Source organism: Rhinolophus hipposideros (genome assembly GCF_964194185.1).
Source record: "Rhinolophus hipposideros genome assembly, chromosome: 17".
NCBI classification, from domain to species: Eukaryota; Metazoa; Chordata; class Mammalia; order Chiroptera; family Rhinolophidae; genus Rhinolophus; species Rhinolophus hipposideros.
Genome location: NC_138063.1, coordinates 6,736,832 through 6,758,768, shown reverse-complemented (window position 1 = coordinate 6,758,768; position 21,937 = coordinate 6,736,832). Strand labels below are relative to the sequence as shown.

Below are 21,937 nucleotides of genomic sequence, written 5' to 3'. Positions count from 1 at the left end.
CTGCTTTTTATACCCCCACATTCCCTTGTACAGTATTACTCCAGTGAATGATTCAAGTGATCGCAAGAATGCTCCATGTCTAAGACTCTATCGTACTTGTTGGTTTGTTCATCGTTCTCCCTCTGTTAGACTGTAAGCATTTCCAGGACAAAAAAGATTTGTTTTGATTCTTCTGTAATCTGCAGAGACTAGTACAGAGACTAGTACAGTTAGCAAGTAAATACTGAGTGACTATGAATGAATGACAATATGAATGAATATATATGTATACACTTGTCAGCATATCTGCCTAGACACAATAATTTACTTTCACAAGCAACAGTTGAAAAGAATTTCTCAAACATTGTTAAAATCTTATTTCAAGAAACATCAATTCAAGCATATTATTCTCTTTCTCTACAATAACTTCCTGCCATTGATCACTTCACTTCTCCAAGTTTCAACAATTCACTTCTGACTCAGTAATTCCAGCTCTAATATCCGTTACACTCTAGTTCCCTATTCCCAAACATCAATAAAGCAAAATACCAATTCAAAACAGCTGCTAACATGAAAACGCACACAAAATTAACTATTCTTTTCCATATAAACCAGTGGTAGTGTAGTTCAGTAACTACACTAAGAATCTTGTACTATTATTTTCAATTGTTCATTTTTATATCACAGAGCTAATCTATCATATCTGTGATTTCACTCTTGAAAAGTCTGTTAGCTTTACTGTTTCCTCTTGGCTCCACCGCCAACCACCCCCATGTGGGCTTCCAGCATCCCCCACCCAGATGTACATAAGGTCAACTTAATGATCTTCTTGTCTCTAGCTGCTCTTCTTTCCATCCTACATATTGCTGCCAAAAACATTTTTGCAAACCATGTGCCTTGTCATAAAAGTATACTACTTCTCAATCGATAACTGATAAAAACCAAAACAGCTCTTCCCGTAAGCAGCCTGAGGTGACCTCCGCAAATGGTTCGCTATTCGCTTAACGCAGAGAACCCCACAAAATCATGTAAATCGAGAGGTTCAAATCTACATGTTTATTTTAAGAACACTCTTGAAACTGCCCTGGCCATCAAGGGTATGCATATCCAAAAAGCCACCAAGTGTCTAAAGGATGTCACGTTACAGGTGTGTCATTCCGTCGTTACCGTGGTGGAGTTGGGAGGTGTGCCCAGCTGAACAGTGGGGTTGGATGCAGGGTCGGTGGCCCAAAAAGAGTGCAGAAGTTTTACTGCACACACTTAAAAATGCAGAGTGATGCTGAACCTACAGGTCTAGGTGTAGACTCTCTGGTCACTGAGCACAGCCCGGTGAACACAGCTCCCAGCATGCTTTGCAGCACTTACAGAGCTCACGGGCGGGTTAACCCATGCCTGAGCGCCCCCTGCCACACTGAGAGCGTCCTCACTGACAAACAGCGCAATGTGCCTAAACCAGAAGAGGAGGCTGCCACAGAAGTAAAACATCTCTTCTCCCAGAAGGAACTGAAGAAACAGAAACTTGTGGCCCGGGAGTAAACTCAGCATCAAATAAATGCTAATAAAAGTAAAACAAATAAACAAACAACTAAAACACTTTGTCCGACCTCAGAAGCCCTTAAAATATGGCACTATCCCTTTTCCCCTTACATGTATAAACCATTGTGTTGTGCCAGGGGTTTTGGAAATAATGCAATGCCCACAACTTAGAGGATTATCACCCTTCTATTTTCAGACGAGGAACCTGAAATTACGATCGGTTAAGCACTTCTTCAAAGCCACAAAAATAGGACATGGCAGAGCTGGGATTAAAACATAGGTCTGTCTTGTTCCAAAGTTGTACCCAGAGCACAACACTGATTTCCTAAAACGAAACATGGCATACTTCCACTTACTTCGTTAAAGAAAAAGGGAATCTACGTTTATTGAACACTACAAGGGACTTTACATACACTGTCATTAAAATCCCCAAACAACCAATAAAAGAGGCATTACACTAAATATTTATCAACATGCAGACTAAAGCTTAGACATGTTAAGACGCTTTCCATGTGCTACACAGCAAAAGTAGCGGACAGAGCCAGGATCTGAATCTAGGCTGGCTTTCTGAAGCCATGCTCTTTCCAAATTGCTATGGTACCTCAGACTTCTCTAAACTTAATTTTGTCTTTTCCCAAATCCTTTAACACAGGTGTTCATAAACTTTTTCTGTAAAGGGTCATAAAGTAAATACTTGAGGCTTTGTGGGGCATACAGCATATGTTATACTATTCGACTGTCACAGGAACATAAAAAAAGCCACAGACAATAGCGGACAGATGAGCACCACTGTCTTCCAAAACAGCTGTTTACAGAAACGGGAAGTGAGCCAATTTCCTCCATGGCTGCAGTTTGCCAGCCTCTGCTTTAAGACATTCTGTTCTCTGGTACATATTTATTAAGCTAATTTCCAACACTATGACTTTGCTTTCATATCCTCTCTAGTGCGTACACTTTCCTGACCTTCACTTGTATTTATCCTGAACTCAATACGTCCTTCAAATTCCCACTTCCTCCTCTACCATGCCACCTCCGACTACTCAGACAGACGACAGACGCTCATTCTTAATTCACACACAACATCAATGGCTTAATACTGAATTTGGTGTAGTTGTCTCAGGTCACTGATTATCAAAAGTGGGCTCCAAACAGGAACAATGGCTTGTCCATCTCTGTTCGACATCAGATTAGCATATACTGGGCATTACACATTCAGTGGTTAAATTCATTTAACTCATAAAACATGCAGTCTTAAATTAAGATAACTTTAATGTTATGTGAGCAAAGAACATATTTCATCCTCCTACCTTGAATGCTGTTTCACATAATTAAAACATTTTCATTATGAGAACAGTGAAATAATCAATCGAGTAAATGCTTACTAGAATAGGAAGTAGCGTCCATCTTTCCAACTTTAACTGGAGAACCGATGCTTTTCATCTCAAGACCAACTTCATTCCAAATCGGTTCCAGTTTTTTACAATGACCACACCATGGTGCATAAAACTTGTTAAAAAAAAAAAAAAAAAAGACAACCACTAAACCATTGTGCTACTGTGGATATTAATTTTAATTTTTAAAGAATCTCTGATTAAATGATTTGATAATAACCTGTTTTAGACAAAAAAAAATCCAAATATAATTTTCAAAGTGGTTACATAATAAAACACACACGTAAACCTAGATAGGTTAACTCTTAGTATTGACACTACTCTAAGTTCGTTTTAAATGACTACTGCTATCTATTTAAAATACACATATGACTTACAATAAAAACATCTTTGCTTCCTAGTGAGTGTGTTCATATTATATATAAAATGAGAACACTAAACACACATACACACCCCGTAAGTGTTAATGACAAACATCAATCTATTTCCACCACAAAAACGTCAACAAAGTAGGTAACTGTGCTGCTTTAAGCGTCGCCACCGGTTAAGACATGGAGACCATGAAGATGACTGGCCCGGCAGAGGGGCAAGGCAGGCTGATTAAACTAAAACCACAATTCTTCCTTCTTCAGAATCACCAGGTGGTTGGGTGGGAATTAGGTTCCTCCAGTTAGATGGTGTAACAAGCTGCTTGGTGTAGTTTCATGAAATAAGATTTACCTATTTTTTTTTAACATTACACTATGGAAATATTCAAATATGTGCACAAAGAAAGAATGAAACAATGGGCCCTCCTGCCCCACTGCCTGGCTTCAATAATCATCAACATGGCATTGTTATTTCATCCCTTTTGCTGCCACTATTTTTTTTTTTTTTTACTGAGGCACGTTAAAACGAATCCAAAATATTGTAAGGTTTAAATACATCCCAAACTTGAAAGTGAGGAAAGGAAGCTGAAAATTTGACTTTGTTCACGATGAAACATGATTGACTGCCAAGTAATATCACTATACACAATCTCTTGGACAATATGAAAAAACGAGGGTAAATTCTGTAATAAAATCATACTATAATTTCCTTCAGATATAAACTACTAGTCGACCTCATTATGATTTCAACAAAAACAGATTTCTTTCCAGGAACCATAAGGCTCTGAGGTTCATTTTTAATATAAAAACCCAAACAGTACTACCCAAGAAAACACACTGAGTAATATATGTAAGTACTAACTGTGTGCACATGGGTGGAGAACAGAAAATAACACTTAAAATGGTAGGGGTGCTTAATTAGTACACAAAATTTACATACTCACATCTACAAGCCAAATGTCATCTTTTCGATTGTCTTTAAACCTAAAAAACAAAAACAAAGAGACAAATCTTTGTTATGCCTCCACTTTACAATTGAATAGTACAGTACTGGTGCAGATAATTCGTGGTAAACATGGAAGCATGGAACAAACTCATTCAACCAATTTTTATGTAAAAATGTTACTCAATGACCTCTATGTATCTTATCCACTGAACATCTCATTAATAGCAGGAGAGAACTGATAAAGCAACAAAGCAGGACTGCACTGGAGGAAATACAGACGGGTGGATGCCCTAGGCCCTCTCCTCCATTTACACGTGTGTGTATCACAGCTCACACAGGTCGCCTGCGGCTGCTTTCCTCACAAAGCTCTGCTTGTCTTTGGTTGCCCTTGTTGGCATCTGGGAACTTGCATTTCAGTTCCTGATAGTGGTGGCTCGTTGGTCTTACACGGTGCAAACAACGTGGTTTTGTGAGAACAGCTATTTTCCTTCTGGGGGCCTGAACTTTTGGTACTGGTAGGCAGAGGGGTGCTTATGTGACCAATCCCCAATAAAAACCCCTGGGCACTGAGTCTCTGATGAGCTTCTTTGGTTCACATGTGGTCACGACTCCGGAGGGAGGAATGAAGCACAGCCTGTAATTGGCCCTACAGCCTTCCTTCCCTTTGTTGACTGTGCTGTGTTTTTTCACTGTAATTAATCGTGTGACCCCGACCTTAGCTGAGTCCTGTGAGTGCTCCTAGTCAATCTCTGAACCTGGGGGGACTTTTGGGGACCCTGACACCATACCCAGCAGTTTCCTACAGCACTGTTCTAATCATGTAACTCTTACCCTTACTCCAGAATGCCTTCCTAAATTCCTCACAGCCAGAAACAATCTCTCCACATCATCTTTGTTCTATTCGATTCTTATCAGCTTCCACAGGTTGTCTTTATTCATATAGTATCCAAACATAAATATGCTAATCGAGGAAACAAGTGTATTAGTTCCATCTCCTAGTGTCTTGTATGACAAACGTTCTCTATGGTGGTATTTTAATGAGGTTCTTAAACCTATAGTTTGGGAGAGCACATCCCCCATATCTGAGCTCTTAGGTCCAAAGGAGCTCTCATCATCCATCTGCGAAAGCCTGTTCTGTACCACGGGCCAGAATAGCACTTAATCCCCCAGGTTGGTGAATCCTAATCCTTTTGTGGTTTAGGAAAACGTTGTTTTATATGCTGATATCCACCCTATGGAGCGACCCAGGAAGTTGCATGGTTACCTTAAGCAAACTTGTGTCCCAGGGTTCTCTAACTGATGGTCATTATTCTTGAGGACCTTATAGGCGAAACCCAAGTTCTGCACCCAGAGATAAACGGAGTACGTTGCTGTTTCCCACTCCCTGAAGTTTGGCAGCCATCCTCTTCTCCCATTGATTGGAGTCTCTGGGAAGGTGATGGGTAAGGAAGTCCCTTACCGGGTTCACCACGGAGACGCAAGTGTCAACAATAGTAAAAGGGCACAGAATTGAAAGAAGCAAGCAGACACCTTGGTCAAACATGCAGCACTAATGAAAAGTACCCACTGGGGAACTGCTGCTCTGAGACCCCAGAATGCTGTCCTGAGGTGTGCAATCCAGGCTGGGGTAATCGTGTCCCCTCCCATCTGCTGATTAAACCTGCCCTTTACTTGTTCATTGAAATGCTCGACCACCCTGGCAGGTTAGGGGTGATATGGGGCACGGAGAATCCACTGTGTGCCCCATGAGTAGGCCCACTGATGTGTTGCTTGAGCCACAAATCCAAGGTTTTAGCAGATGCAGTGTTCTCAGGGGACCTGACAGGAAACAGTGTTCCTATAGGGCCTGGGCAGTGTGGCCTGATTCAGTGGAATGCATGGGGGTGGCCAGGCCAAACCTGGAGAAAGTGTAGACTGCAATCAGGATCCAGAGGACACTGTGGACGGGAAGAGGGGCCCACGGTGTTGGATTGCTGTGAAAGCCCTGGCCCATTCACTTGAAGTAACCTGTCCAGCCTTATGTTCAGCCTTATCCAGCCTTATGTCCAGCCTTATGTTCAGCCTTATCCAGGGTCTGATGAGCGGGATAGCTTTTCATGCTACTTTGGTGTCTTCTCACAAGTGTCAGCCCATGCACGCCAGCCCCATCTGGGATGGTGTCTGAATGTCCGTGGGCCATTTTCTCATGGATCTGGGAGGCAGTTAACTGCATATCTGCCTGCTCTGAAGAACAATTCAGCTTCCACGTTCAACTGACAAACACGGTGCGCTCTTTGGTTCTGTTTCTCTGCCAGAATAGGGGCCTTTCTGGTGTGCATCACGTAGGTAACAAAACTATTAGGGGCAGAAACAATGTCTATCCAAATGTCTCATCTGCATAGGGAGTCCTATTTATATGCCACACAACCAAATGGCCAAGCCACTGGCCACAGCGCCAAGAGTCAGTGAAAATCTAGCAATGCTTATGTGCTGGGGCTGGACTAAGGTGGGAGCACGGCCGGGCAGATAATCGCACAGCCTCCCACCATGCATGAAGCTGCCCGCTGTGCGAAGGTCCTCTACCATTTTGGAGGACAGGTCTCTGTCAGGTTGCATGGGGACCACACCTAATTCCATTCCAGTACAAGTTCACCAGGACCCACCAGGGGTAATCCAGAAAGTCTCTATTTCTGGGTCCCCATAGGGCCAGAGGAGGCTCCTGCGGTGTTATTCCTTGCAGGTGGAGGGGCTCCGATGAGATCTTCTCATGGATTTGTAAGACTCCAGCTAGGAACCGTATGTGCCATTTCCACTTCACTACAGATTCCGGAGCTGACCATATTCAGCAACACGACTGGAATTTCTTCTTATGAATTTACTACTGCACTTGTCCAGCAAGGCCCAATGAGAGGCCAGTAAGTACCTCTCAAAGGGTGTTTATGTTTCAGCCCATTTGGGGAGCTCATGAGCTCATGCTGGCCTGTAGTACTGTCCTTCTGCCACACGCTCCCATCAGTGAACTGAGAGGTTGCTGCAACGTGTAACTCAAATGGCAGATGTGGGTGCATGGGGTCCAGAAAACGGAGGCCTGCTGGCGGGCCTCTGGAGTATCCTGTTCATTGAGGTCCCACTCAAAGGCAGTGGCCTTTCTGATAACCTGGTAGATGGGTACCATCAAGATCTCCAATGTGACAGCATCAGTGACAGCTGAACAGGCTCAACAATCCCTGGACCTCTTTTCTGTTTTGGGGTCAGAAAGGGCCAAAAGTTTGGTAATGATCTCTTCGGGATGAGATGCTGCACTGCTTCCCAGATGATGCCCAGGAATTTCAGTTGTGTACCAGGTCCTTATTCCTCGTTTGTGGTAACGACCCAGCCATGTTGCTACCCAAGTCTGCAGTGTCGCCATGGCGTCCAGTCTTTGTTTTGCATTGCCCTCATCTAGGCCCTCTAGGAAGTTGTCATCAACACAGTGGAATGCCAGTGCTCCTTCGAGGAGCAGGACTTTTTCCCAATCACGAGCTACCCATCGACAGCAGACAGGTGGGGAATTTTAGGGTAGCCTTGCAGACGGACATTAAAAGAGTGCTGGAATCCATTACACATGAAGGCAATTGATTCTGATCAGCCTAGTGGAGAGCGATGCTGGAAAAGGCACTTGTGATATCAACAGCTAAAGACCAAGCTCCCTCTACAAGCCTCTTCCTGATGTCAGATGCTCCCAGAGGCAAGAGCAGCACCATGGTACTGAGGCACTTATCATTAACAGCGGGTCTCCCAGCACCTGAGGTTTATGCACCAGCCAGACGGAGCTGTTGAATGGAGAGTCTCCAGAGATCTCTGGCTTCCTTCAGTTCAGAGGTCAGGAGTTATTTCTTTACTCGCCAGGCAGCCGATATTATTTTTGGGAGACAATGTCAGTAAGGGCTGGCAGTTGGGTACGTTCAGTCTTCCATATGCTCCACTAAGATGGCCCTAAGTGTACCACTTCCCACTGAGGCTTGGGGCCAGAGGTAAGTGGGAGTGCACACAGATAATGCATATACCCCAAGAATACCTTCTGCACTGGGGGGCCTGAACGTACTCACCCAGGACCAGGCAGGGGCAAGGGCGATGGGAGTGGTCACCAGACTCATGACCCAAGAGTACTGTGTGTATCCGCCTCATCCCGGTAGCACGGTTGTAGGAATCACACTCATCTGTGCACTGATAGCCACAAGGCCCAAGAAGTGCAATTCTCTCCACCACCTCAGTGAACTCTGACCTTGGCGTAGGCTCTCTAGCCCCACCAGGGGACAGAGGGGCCTCACCCTAACAACTGCCAAGGTCTGGGCAATTGTTGCAGGGCTCTTTGACTCATCTCCAGACTCACTGGGCAGGATGGTGGGACAGTACCTGTAATAGCCACAGGTGCTGTCATCATGCTGACCCTTGTGGGACCAGCCATCACTCCCCTCATGGCTTGGAATCTGGCCGTGAGATCTGCAGTGAGGAGCCTCCCAATCTCCTGCTTTGAGACTCTGTTACTGAGGAACCAGACCTGGAGATCTTTTCTGAAAGGCTTTCCCCTGGGTCACCCAGAAGAGGGTGCCGGTTCCAACTCTTCTGTCACTCTTTCTGCTGCTCCATCTTTGCTAGCTTGTGGTGGCTGCTTTTTCCATGACTGGAAATTTGTCCGTTAAGACTTGGACTGTGTCACAGACCAACTGAACCGATTTCCAGAGGACACTTAACTGGGTCTGGTAACAAGCAGAGCAAGGACACACCTAGAAATTGGAGTCTGGTTACCAATCTCATTATCCACTGTTCTTAATCCCTCACTGCAGACCCAAGGGATCACCAGGATGGCTTGTGGGGCCTCTCTACAGCCTCTGGGAATGCGGGCCAGGCCCGCTTTTCAGTGAGGGGAGACACATGGTAGGGAGCCAAATCTGTCCCTCTCCAGAACCCCCAGCTGACGAAGGGGAGGGTCTTTGGGGTCTGTACCTGCTCATCTCTCCTTCCTCCTCCACAAACTCACTGCTCAGAGGGCATTCTCATGGAGGCAGTCTACAGTGATGCAGTTTAAGGAGATTACCACCCTGGTAACAACGGCTCCCCTCGGAACCTGAACATTGCTGTAAACAACCTGCCAGTACTCCGTAACCCCCACAGCATGGCTGGTGAAAGGCCCATGGGCCCCTAGGCTTTCTGCTCTCCACAGCCGTGCTGTTTTCCACCAACCACCCAGCTGCTACCCCAGTTCTGTGGTGGAGACGTCGTCAACTAACTAGGACCGCAAGCCAAACTGAAAGTGATGACCCAGGCTGTGTTCACTTACTGCACCAAGCCACACCAAGACGCAAAAAAGGTGCCAGCTCCTCAGCGTCCATTTTTCCAAGTGGAACATCACCAAGCAAGAGTCAGGCGGGTCAGCACAGAGGAGCTCATCTCATTGCTGAGGAGCTCTAGGCCAAAGGCTTCTTCCTCGGCCTCTCTGTGGACTCGTGGGCAGAGACACTGTATCTGCCCAGGACAAAAGGACAGGAGTGGAAAGGCATGGAGTCCAAGTGGAGTAAAGTGCTTCAGCCAAGCCCCTAAGTAAGCAGGTCTCAGCAGAGGTGCCTGGGAAATGCCTTAGGTGAGTCCCCCAAAACCCCACAAGGCAACTGGGCTAGGAATAAAGACCCGTGTAGGAGCATGGCTGGCCCAGGAGGGCCAGGTCTATGACTACAACTCCGTGTGTCCCGAGCCTGGTGTGGGAGGCTAGCTGCCCCTGTGAGGGCTGCCAGGGGAAGCCCTGTAACTGCCTCAGAGATCACATACAGGGTTTGAGGCTGGAGCAGGACTCCGCACATGCTATACGCACACCTTGTGATTAATGCTGTGGTACCACGAAAGACGTTTCTAGCATAGTTCCCGAAGTCCAGCACCCACTTAGTGGTGACTAATGCAGGGAAAAAAACAACAAACACAAGGCAAAACAATATAGAAAAGTTTGCCAGTTTTTTAGGTCTCATACCTTAGTACAATTCTTTTGCGCACAACCCCATTCTGTACATACGTAGCAGTTCGGGCGACTCCAGAACACAATTAGTGCTGTATGAGCACTGGTCATTACGGCCTGTGTTAAAAGCTTAGAATCATGCAAATACTCAGAGTTGGAAGAAGATACTATTTACAAAGCTATGTACTCACGATTCATCTAAATCTTCCACAAATCCTTTACAGAACGCCATATCAAGTAAAAAAACTGAAAAAGACAAAATGTAAACGATAAATGCCGAGTTACCATTTGACTTACACTACATGCTTCGTCACCTATAAAATGCTTGTATTTCGTGTTGTTTTTTGGTTTGTTTTTACAACCTACCAAAAAAAAAAAAATTCATCGTTGAACCATCGCGGGGCAAAGTGATGCAAAAACAAAGAGATCATGTGTTTAACAAGCACTTGCGCCTCATGCAGCCACAGTGAGACAGGCAAGTGAAGCTTGTAAATGCAAGGCACGGAGGTTGTTTTAAAACACACTTTCACTCTCCTGGCATTTTTCCTTTTTACCATTCCGTGTGTTTTTTTTTTTTGGAGTATAGACAGAAGTCATTCTTCTGTATGTCTCCCTTTGCTCTAGCAGCAATGGTCTCTGCAGTATAAACTCCAAATGCCACTCAAACTACTATCAGTTCCCCCCCAAAACGTACACAAACAGGATGGCGCTCCCCCTGTAACGCTCGTTGCCCAACAGCGTCTGGCGCGTGGTGGGGACCGAACGGTTGCTGCGGAAGGAAGTGAGCGCCCCCCCGAGAGAGCCGGGTCCCGGTCCGCCCGGAGGCTGAGACAGGCCCCCCCCCACACACACACAGGTCACTTGTCGCCCCGCGTAACCCCGACGACCCAGCACCTTCTGTCCCCGGCCGTCCCTGTTAGCCCCTGGGTGGGTGAAAATCCTCCGGGCGCCACGAGGCCGGGAGCCCAGCGCCCACGCACGGCGTGGCTCCGAGCGGGACGGCCGGGGCGGCGTCCTCCCCGCCCGCAGCGCGGTCAGCGCTCCCGACGTCCCGGCAGCGCCGCGGCTGCACGCGAGCGGGGGCCAGCCGCGTCGTGTCCCCGCCGGCACGCAGGCGTCGGGGCAGGACCCCAGCCGTCGGCTCCGTCAGGAGGAGCCTGACCGCGAGGACGCATCTCCGCCACACGGCAGCCCCCCGCTTTCGGCCAGAGACCCCCCCAGGCCCGACCGCACCCGGGGAAGGCGCCCGCGCCCACCCACCCCGGCCCCGCGCGGGCGTCACCTGTGGCGCACAGCCGCACGGCGGCCCCGCGTTTCCGCGGAGCCATGGTCGCCGCAGGCCAGCTGCGAGCGGACTCTGCGGAGCAGAGAGAAAGACGCCCGCGGCCGCCGCGGCACTCACGGAACGGGAAGCGGCGCGCGCAGGAAGCTCGGCGCTGAGGGCGGGGCGGGGCGGGCCCGGCTCCCCGAGCGCCCGCCGGCCTCAGCCTCTGAGCATGCGCGGAGCCACAGCGCGTGCGCACAACGGAAGCGCATGCTCAGTCGCCTTCTAATAAAAGCGGTTGCTCTCCCGGCGGCCTCTGGGAGCGTGGGAAATCTAGCGTGCGGTCGCTGTCACGTGAGAGCGGAGCGGCGTCTGTGGCTTGGGGGCGTTTCCAGGAAGTTAAATACCCGCCAAACTTGAAAAAGGAAGTACAGTCCGACAGCACCGTGGGAGGTTGAGTTCTGCTAGGTAGTCCCCTTGCTCACGTCCAGGGTGCAACCAGATTCCTGAAGAGGTGGATGTCAGCCGTGGTTAGAACGCATGCGAAGGCCGTGCTGTGTGACCCTCCATATATTTCAAAAACGCCTGTGGAACCGTCTTTGACTTAGTTTGCAAAATGGGAGACCTACCTCATAGCACAAAGCTCTGTCAATACATTTTTTGCCGACTAACCGAGTCCCTTTTTTAAAAATTGTCTTTCAAACCTGAAAAAAAAATGACTTTGATCATAGGATATACTTTTGGATGATTTGTTCCTCTGTTTTCTTTTTGAGATGAATCCTATAAGATATTTATGTCGCCATCTTTTTCTGCATAACAAAGATGATTTCTAAAAGCGATGTAGTTTTATATGATGGTTCCTGCAGCAGTCACTGCACTTAATTTATGTCACATTTTTATAGAACATAAAATGCCAGAAGATTTCAGTGAAGTCAGTTATTGGATGTGTGTGATGACAACAGAAATCGATTGTGATGTCAGCCCCATTCACCTTAGGTTCAAAATTCCAACAGGCAAAGATCTCATAAACACTGCTATTTCCAATGACTATAAAACTAAATTACCTGATTGAGGAGAAGCCCTTTTATGCATCTACAACGTAGTAGCCAATGCAGACCTTCAGATTCAAATACATTTTTCAAATCGAGTATCTAGTTTATTCTGAGTTTAACATTCATAAATATTAATATTTAGTCCTCCAAAAGTTCTCAAAGTAGGAAATATTATAAATGAGTGTCCAGGAGCTCAGAAAAGATGATTTGCTTAATAACGAAACATGGAGTTGCTATTTGATACGAAGTCTCAGACTACACTGCCTCTCAGGGTTTCTTTCTGCCCTAGAATGGTCTCCATCCCTCTAACCTGTCTTTTTCAGTCATCCTATTTTGGCTAACAGTGCAAAGGTTTGACCAGTCACTTTCCTGGGAGTTATGCTGGGTACTTCCCAACTTAATATTTTCCGTATCCAACAGGTCACCGCATCTTGCTACTTTTGTCACTTAAATATCTCTTGCATCTTCTCCCGTTTCTCCATCTCCATTATCCCAAGGTCAGGTTCTAGTTTTTTCTTGCTTCGATAATTGAGCTAACCTCCTAATTTGGGCTCCTAGCCTCTACTTTCACCTCCTTCCAAGTCATCCTGTGCATTGATTGCTAGACAAGTATTTGTATTTTTGTATCCAAATAGATGATGACTTCAAAGATTAACACTGCTCCCTGGAATACAGAATAGAATCATAGATGTGTACTATGTGCAAGTACTTTCTTAATCTGTTTTCTCCAACTTCTCTCCCATTAGTCCCACCTTCCCCAAACTATGCACACGAGTGACAGTGCAGTTTTTATCCCATGTACCGTGTGTAACATAATCTTCATCATAAGTTAAATTGAATGTTATTAGCAAAAACGTCCTATGTTGCACTTTCTTTTAAAAAGGCTTTACTTTTTAAACAGCACTTTTAGGTTCCCAGCAAAATTGAAAGGAAAGTACAAAGATATCCCCCCAAAAAGAAGTAGACTAAAAAAATATTCATTCTCATTTAATTTCAAAACTCTCTGTCTCCCACATTTAAAATTATATATATATATATATTTAGCATTTGCATCACAGCTTAAAGTAGCCTGTGGAGGAAAACAGAAACCACTCTTGATCTGGATCTGTGCTTTCCAATAATGTAACCACTAAGCCACTCATGGCTGTTGCACAATTGAAATGTGACAAGTGTGATGGAGTAACTCAATATCTACCTTTAGTGCTTAATTTTAATAAGTTTAAAACTGATACTTGATTTAGTTATTGGAAAACTTTTAAGTATGGCTGGGAAAACCTGGTTATGTGAATCTACTTTTTCAACTGTAAATTTTATGAAATCTAAATACTGAATAATCAGAAATTTTAGAGTGTGAAATTATATGTACTATAAATGTAAAATATATATTGGATTTTGAAGATAGTATAAAAAAGAATGTAAAACTACTCAATATTTTATATTGATTATGTGGAAACTATAGTATTTTAGCTATGGGTTCATCAAATATATAAACATTAATTTCAACATTTTTTTTTCAATGGGACTACTAGAAAACTTAAATACTATATGGCTTGCATTACATTTCCATTGCACGCTACTGACCTAGACAATCTCAAAATGATCAAACAAAACAAGCTTTTCAAAGGTTTTGTACAGAAAACAGGCTAAATTTGTGTATGCTAAAATGTGTATTTAGTAAGTTCATATTACAATATAGAATATTTTTAATTGATGAAACATTTGTGTTTTTCCTGCTCATTTGTCTACAGCAGTGATGAATTTCCTTGAGATTTATAATGTTCTGTATTAAATGCTACAAGTATTTAAAAAAAAACACCTTTCAATGAGCTACATATTAAACATATATATATGCCTTATGTATAATACATACACATCCTCACCAAAAGATATGTATGAGCATGCGTGTTTGTAATTGTGAAAAACTAAACAACTCAAGTGTCTAATAGTAAAATGGACAAGTTGTGCTGCATTCGTACAGAATACTGTATACTGCACAGTATATAGCAGAATACTATATGGCAGTGAGGATGAATGAACTTCCATGTAGGGAACTACATGGAGGCATATCAGGAACAAAATTGTTGAGCAAAAGAAGTGAGAAACCAAAGAAAATTGTTCACTGTATGTTCTATGCTCAAAAACAGGCAAATTAATTAATGGTATAAAGTCAAGGATACAGGTAATGTTTTATTTTTTGAGCTAAGTGTTAGTTACACATTTGTGAAAATGCACTGAGCTCTGCCCTTACACTTTGTGTATTTTTCTGTGTATAGATTCTAACAAAACTTTAAAAGTAGGACTAAAGCTATGTACGTTTTTGTTTTGTTTTGTTTGGTTTGGTTTTTTATCTTTAAGGAAGGATGATGATTATACAGTGTTAAGCAGTGCTTCTCAAATTGTACTAAGCATCAGTTACCTGGAGAACCTGGTAGAACAGTTTCTGACCACTCCTTGCAGCATCTGAGTCAGTACGTCTGGATTTGCATTTCGCAGAAGTGCCCAGGCGATGCTGTTACTTCTGGCCTGCAGGCCTCATTTAGTGGTGCTAAGGGAAAATAAATCCAGAAAATACCAGTCATTTTTAGATTGCTATGTATAAAATACATGAGGTTAAAAAAAATCTAGAAAAAAGACTCAAGTTTTTACAGTTATTTCTTAATAGTATGTAATGGTTTTATTGTTAATTTTAAATGACAATACACATTTTTAAATGTCTGTTTCAATTTGTAACATGCTCAATATTGTTAGGTATAACCCACATCAAAAAAAAAAAAGAAAAGAAAAGAAAAGAAAAAAGAAAGGTCACTGAAGTCCTCAATATATTTTTGAGAATGTACAGAGGTCCAGAGACAAAAAATTTGAAAACAAAGTGGACACTTATAGAACACAACAAGCAGGGAATGTATATCTTCTCTAGCACTCATGGAAAAGGTAAAATAAAATCATATACATAGGAAATCATAAAGTAAATCTCAACAGATTGAAAAAATGTAGTATTGTCAATATATTCTCTGACCACAACACAATAAATCTATAACAAAAGATAAAAGTATGACCCAAATCAGGAAATTTAAAAACACTTATCAATAACATCTTTGTATAAAAATAATAATTGAAACTAAAACATACATAGAACTAAACAAGAAAGAAAATATGCCCATTAAAATTGTAGCATGCAACAAAATCTGTTCATTCAGAGAAATTTATAGACATAAATGCTTTTTTATTTTAGAATAAAAAAGACTATTGGTGAGCTAAATTTTATCTTTAGGAAGAGAAATAACAAAGAAGAAAGGAAGGCATGAAAGGTTAACAGGGACATTCATTTTATTTTATTGTGCCAGAAACTATGCATAGTTTCTGTTCTATGCATAGAAAACATAACATTGGACAAAATGGACCCTAGTGGTTTATTAGAGTTATCACATATGTGGCATATGTATAGTTAGGCCGTGTTCTAAATGCTTTGCATACATTAACTCATTGAGAGAGAGAGAGAGAGAGAGAGTAAAAGAAGATAAAATAGAGAGATTCAAAGAAGTCTCAAAGTGTGTTTCTTGAACTAACTAATAAAATGGAAAATTTTTTTGTTATAGTGAATTCAGAAATAGAGTGCGAGTATGTGGGAGATAATGAAGAAGTGAGGAAACATCTGAAGCATCCAGAAATCACTAGGACACCTTCTGAGAAGCAGTCTGAATCACCTTTCAGCACCAGAGGTGTGGAAGCCAGTTTATTATTGGACCAGTTCAGGTAAGATAGCTCCCGCACCTCCCCCATTCTCCCTCTCTGCTACATACCAACCCTTGAAGAGGCCAGCGCCGGTTAGCTAACTGGGAAGGCAAAAATAGAGAAGGGTAAATCAACACCCCTTACCCCACTGCAGGATTCTAGCCTAAAACAGTCTCTAGGAGGGGAAGGAGAAAATTTTTCAATGGTAAATCTAGTTCAGAGTTTTGATTAATGCTAGGACGAGATGTGCCAATTATTAATTAGACTGTGTTTACAACTTGTAGTTAGTTAGAACTATCTATCACTCAAATTGGGCTTGTTAGAATTTCATATTGGGTTGGGAGAAAAAATTCCACTCTGAAAAATATTTAATGAATGATGGGAGGACAATTGGTTATATTTTGATTATGTTGACATCATTACCTATTCAATATATTAGTCACATTAATAAAACTAGGACCAAAAGAAGGACACAGGTATAGACAACAGAGGTTAAAAAAATAAATAACGTTATCACAACATACATGAAAAATTAAAACCGACAAGTTATAAAAATATAGCTTACCAAGATTGGTTCAAGTACTAGAAAGATAATTGGATAGCCATTAAAGAAGTTGAATCAGAAGTTTGACATTGTTTCATAAAGAAATTGTGCTATCTAACTTTTATTGAAAAAAAATGTTACAGTCTTCAGAGAATATAAAAATGGGAAACACTCTCCAATTTGTTCAGTAAGGCTAGTGTAAAGCTGGTAACAAAACCAGAGGAGGCACATGTGAGAAAGGAATTATACAGGTCAGTTCATTCATGAACAAAAGTAGGAACAATTCCAAATAGAATAGTACCAAATCAGATATACTGTAGCAATGCACCAAAAAAGATAAAATTGTTTTGTTTTTTTTTTTCCAGAAAAGCAAGCATGGTTTAACATTAGGAGGAAGAAAATTGATGTAAATTTTCCACAGTAAAAGGTAAGAGATGAAAAATATGTAATCATTTAGATAAATGTGATAAAAGAATTTGATTCAGGCCAACTCCCTATCAATCATAACAGTAAACTAGAAATGGAAGGACAATTCCTCATGATGTGCTAAGCAGGTTAATTTCCAGAAGTTCTGGAATTAGCCTGAGCTGTTTTGCTAAAGCTTCTGCATTTCACTGAGCTCTGGTCCCAACACCAGAAACATGCTAGTTAATAACATTACTTTTGTAACAACCATGGATCCGGGAAGCTTTGGGGTGGTTTTACTGATTTTGTAGCAGTAATATGCATATGTGACTAGCAAAATATTAAAAAAACCCAGTGATATTCTTGGACTACCTAGCTCTAAGGTGTTCTACGCACATGTACGTGGTTCCTGATCCAAAAGATACAGTGCGTGCAGGCATGACTTGTGACCTGCATAGAAGGTACAGGTAGGAGCTCACACCAGGTCTCCCCTAGGCCCGTTGCTGTGAGCCATCTTTTGACAGTGATCCTAATCCTACTTCATCACTGTTGTTATATGGTTTCCTTTTTCCCCAATAAGCTGGAGATCTGTATTGTTATTTGGGGTCCCAACAGTCTTCTTTCTTTAGCAGTTGAACCCTGTTTTAGTAGGTTGGAGTTAGAGATGAGATTGCTAAGAAGACTTCTGGCTCATGTTTTGCTAAAAATACAGCTTAGGCATTATTGAGAAAGAAAAAGGATGATTCTGATAAAGGGGATGAAAATGAACTGTTGATGCAGACGCAGTTGTTAAGCCACACTTGATTTGAAGTAGCATAGGCTTTGAAATCAGTTACTAATAAGACTTTCTATTGCAACCTAGAAATGGTAGAACCTGAACACCAGGAACCAGCAAAATTAGAAACAAGTGCAAACTCATGGCAGGTTGGCTAAATCAGTTTCTTAATTGCTGCTTTCAGTGTTAGCAAAAGTGAAAGTTCAGAATTGTCCTTTTGAACTTCATCCTCTCTGGCTGACAAATGGAGCTCCAACCAAAGGAACATGGGCACTCATAACTTTTGATGGGTCAGCCTAGCCTCTGAGCCCCGCTCTAGCTAAGAAGATAATTCAAGTGGGACATCTTGATGATAAATGGCTGGAATCAGTAAGGGATCATTCAACGATGAAAGAGCCATTTTGTAGATTGTCACAGTCATTTCCTGATGACTCCTGTTAAAATGGCTCCTGAGAATTTTAGATCAAGTAGCAGGATCTCTGGCTTTGAACACCATTGAATTAAGGGAGATGTTTGCACTCAGCCTGGATACTCTGTAGGCTGCCATTTTTGTGGGGATAGTTCAAAGAAAAATCATTGCTGACTGGAATGAATTAAGATGGACATTGTGGGGACAAAGCCCCAGAAAGCAGTTTCCAGGCTCTCGGCCTCACATAGAAAGGTGCTGGCTCGGGTAGTAAATGGCCATCAACTGTGATCAGATGGCCATCAGCTGTGGCTAGTTGGCTGTCAGCTGTAACCCGTAAGCCATTGGCCACTAATATAACTACTGTGGCTACGCTAGCAAGAAGGTGGTGGCTGGCAAGCGTGGACCGCTGTTAGGGCGGCGGGTTGCAGATTATGTAGATCCTGCTTCCTGTGTCTCCAGCCCAGCCGCCAGCGAGAATATATTGGTTTGACACCCCTATCTATGGCTTCGTGGGTGTTCCTTTTTGGCCTAGCCATATCCTGCGTTCTTATGTGGGGAGCGGGAGCAGAGACCCCGCCAGACGCCCGCACGACAGACATTCATACTAGGGAAGCTGATTGGTCTGCTCCTCCCTTGTCATTTAAATGTCGGTATCTCCCGAAGCTGCAGAAATACTGCTGATGCTGACAGGACTGGACTGGCTTAGATGACCATGAAATGAGCTCCTATGGCATGGGATGGGATGGCCCTCACCCAGGTTATGATAAAAGGAGCCCCACCACCATGGACACCACTGTGATTTTGCTCGCAGGACCTCAAAGGATGTAAAAAGAGGTAGGTTGAGATCTTTTATCCCAGCTTCCTCCTGTGAGACTTCAAGATAATACAAAGATGAGGGTTTTACAAAAGAAAGGAAATCAAAACAAGAAAACAGCAGGACTTACCTGTGTGTAAGCCTTTAAATGATCAATTTAAAATGGCATTAAAAAGGGGGAACTTGGCAGAAACCTTGATAGAATGTTATGGAAGGCTAAGCAAATATACTGCCTCTGCTTAGACTTTCCAAGATATTAAAGTATCAAAGCAGATATGGTTGTCTTGTCCGAGATTAGACGGATTTCAGATAGAGAAAGTCTGTTAGGAGCCTACAGCATAGAGTTCCAAGTATTAAACCACTTTTAATACTGGGGAATGATGCCAGTTTTCTACTTACTGTAGCTTCAAACAACAGAAATCTATTATTTTACATCTTTAGAATTCCAATGACCACACGTGGTCATAGAGGAAGAGTGTTATGTGAAGGACAGGGTCTCCTGACCAAATCCCTGTAGGAGAACCAAGGCCTTTTACAAATGTGCAGGTGTAATGACCTGCAAATTTTAGTCACCTCAATAGAAGAGCATTGCCTAGGCCTGCTAATGGGCCCCTTGGGGTGATAGAATTAGTTTAGGGGAACTACTACTGTTAAAGGAATAAAAATGGACTTATCCTTAAAAGTTGAAATATATGATTTAAAAGAGGATGCTGTGGGGATGTCTCCTTTACCTGAATGTATAATTGGAGTGGATGTAACGATTGGTTAAAACTTTCCCCTTCTACTGAGTAAAATGAGAAAAATTACTTGTAGGTCTGTCCAAAAGCCAGTACTAATTGGATATGAATAACGGGAGCTACTCAAGCCTACTGGAATAGTTAATGTGAAGCACTATCGCTTGCTTAGGGCCACACAAAATTACTGCCCCAATTAAGGATGTGTTGGATGCAGATGTGAGAGTGCCCAGACGCTCGTCCGTAACCCGATGCCAGGGAGCAGGCTGATGGAGCATGGGGGCTGACCCTGGGCTGCAGTGGGCGCCATTAAACAGTCACCCTAATGCTTGTCCAGATTTTTCAGCTGCTCAATAGATTATTTCCATGAGCTAAAGGTGACTGGCTTTCTTTAGCTGACTTAAGTAGTGCCCTTTTTTTCAATAAGTGTTGCTAGGGAGAGTCAACAGCCATGTGCATTCATGTGGAATGGCTCCCGATATACATTTGCCTCAAGGACATTTGAACTTGCCCGGTGTTGTCACAACTTACTGAGGCAGAGCCAGTGTAAAGCAGCTGCACAGCATTCTAGCGCACTGTAGTGATGGCGTTGTGATTATTTCTGAAGCTGAGAATCAAGCTAAAAGTGACTGTACTGTGATGATAAATCATATGGCTGAGCGAGGATGGTTAATGAGCCCTGAAAACATCCAGGACCTTGCATTGACTATGAAATTTGGGAGGATTGTCGGGCTGGTGTGTCTTGTGATACACTGCAGACCACCAGGAATAAAATGTTCTTGCTCCCTACCCCGCAGATTAAAGAGTCCTAATGAGTAATAGGTCTGTTGGGCCTTTGGAGAAATCGTATCCTCTGTTTAAGGATACTATTGGGCCCAATGCATTCAAACAACCTGGAAAAGGTCATACTTGAATGGAAGCCTGAACAAGCCTTGTTGGAACTCAGAGGCTGTAGCCCAAGCTATCCCATCTGGACGATATGTTGCAGTTATGGGCTGAATTGGGCCCCTCCAAATCCATATGTCGAAGACCTAACTCCTAATGTGATGGTATTTGGAGGCGAGGCCTTTGGGAAAGTAATTAGGCTTAGAGGTCATGGGGTGGAGTGGGGACCCCCACAATGAGATTAGTGTCCTTATAAGAAGGGGAAGAGACAGGATAGCTCTCTTCGCTCCCCCATGTAAGAATACAGCCAGAAGGAGTTGTCTGCAAACCGGGAGGACCTCACTGACGTACCATTCTACTTTCATTTTGTACATGGTTGTGAAACATTGCAATTCTCACTGTCGATGTGAGTAAAATTTATGTGTATGAATACAGTTCACCTAAGTTTCTCTTAGATGTTTTAATACTAAATATAAAACCTAAGATTTCATCTTAAAAAATTCCTTAATTGTGTATTTCACATGAGATGCAAGGCTGTCATTATAATAGGTCAGATTCTCTCACCCATTACAAATATAACACTACAAAAATCTTAATGCTCTATTTTCCTTTTCATAAAAATATATTTACTTTTAAGTCTCCCTAGGGTTGAAAGATGCAAAGCCAGTTATGGAAGTCAGTTAATATTCCAGTTAATTAGGTTATGCACTTCCAGAGGGTTAGACCAGGAGAATAACTTAGATTCTAGTCTGTGACCCTGAAGAAACACTTTGGACCTTACTCTTAGTTATTATGCCAGTTTGTTCATAATTTCAACAGAGGAGTGACTCACTCGTGATAATTCTGTCTGCTTGTAGAAGTCTGCAGCTCCCCTGAGGATAAGCTGGTTCGAACATTTAGATCGGTAAATGTCTTTCGCCTGAACTTTAAAGACTTTTAAACATGAATACAATATTGTACTCATTCATATACTTAAAACCATGCAAATCTTTCTGATTTTAATGATAGCAGATTGAATTTGGATGTCACATATCTTCAGCTGACAGGAAGCCACACTTATGAGGCTATTCCCCTGAGTCAGAAAATATTTTTAAAATGATATATTTAATACCTACCAGATTCTGTATCATTCATCATG

The 21,937-nt window shown here is 42.9% G+C and overlaps 1 protein-coding gene across 4 annotated transcripts in view; it reads right to left on the bottom strand.

Moving 5' to 3' along the window:
* Positions 1–11,687, bottom strand: part of TMX3 (thioredoxin related transmembrane protein 3) — a 40,162-nt gene extending 28,475 nt beyond the window's left edge. For 2 of the 4 annotated variants that reach the window (XR_013995251.1, XM_081078266.1), the window contains exons 1-4: positions 11,468–11,687; positions 10,377–10,431; positions 4,219–4,258; positions 2,898–3,021 (exon numbers count right to left, since the gene is read on the bottom strand). Coding sequence is in view for 3 of the 4 variants with exons in the window: in XM_081078266.1 (XP_080934392.1) it covers positions 2,898–3,021; positions 4,219–4,258; positions 10,377–10,431; positions 11,468–11,513 (265 nt within the window). In the remaining variant the exon portion in view is untranslated. Of the gene's footprint in view, positions 1–2,897; positions 3,022–4,218; positions 4,259–10,049; positions 10,230–10,376; positions 10,432–11,079; positions 11,144–11,467 lie in introns of those variants that run through there. The other 2 variants (XM_081078267.1, XM_081078265.1) reach the window with 2 other exon arrangements.
* Between the last annotated feature and the right edge of the window lie 10,250 nt (positions 11,688–21,937).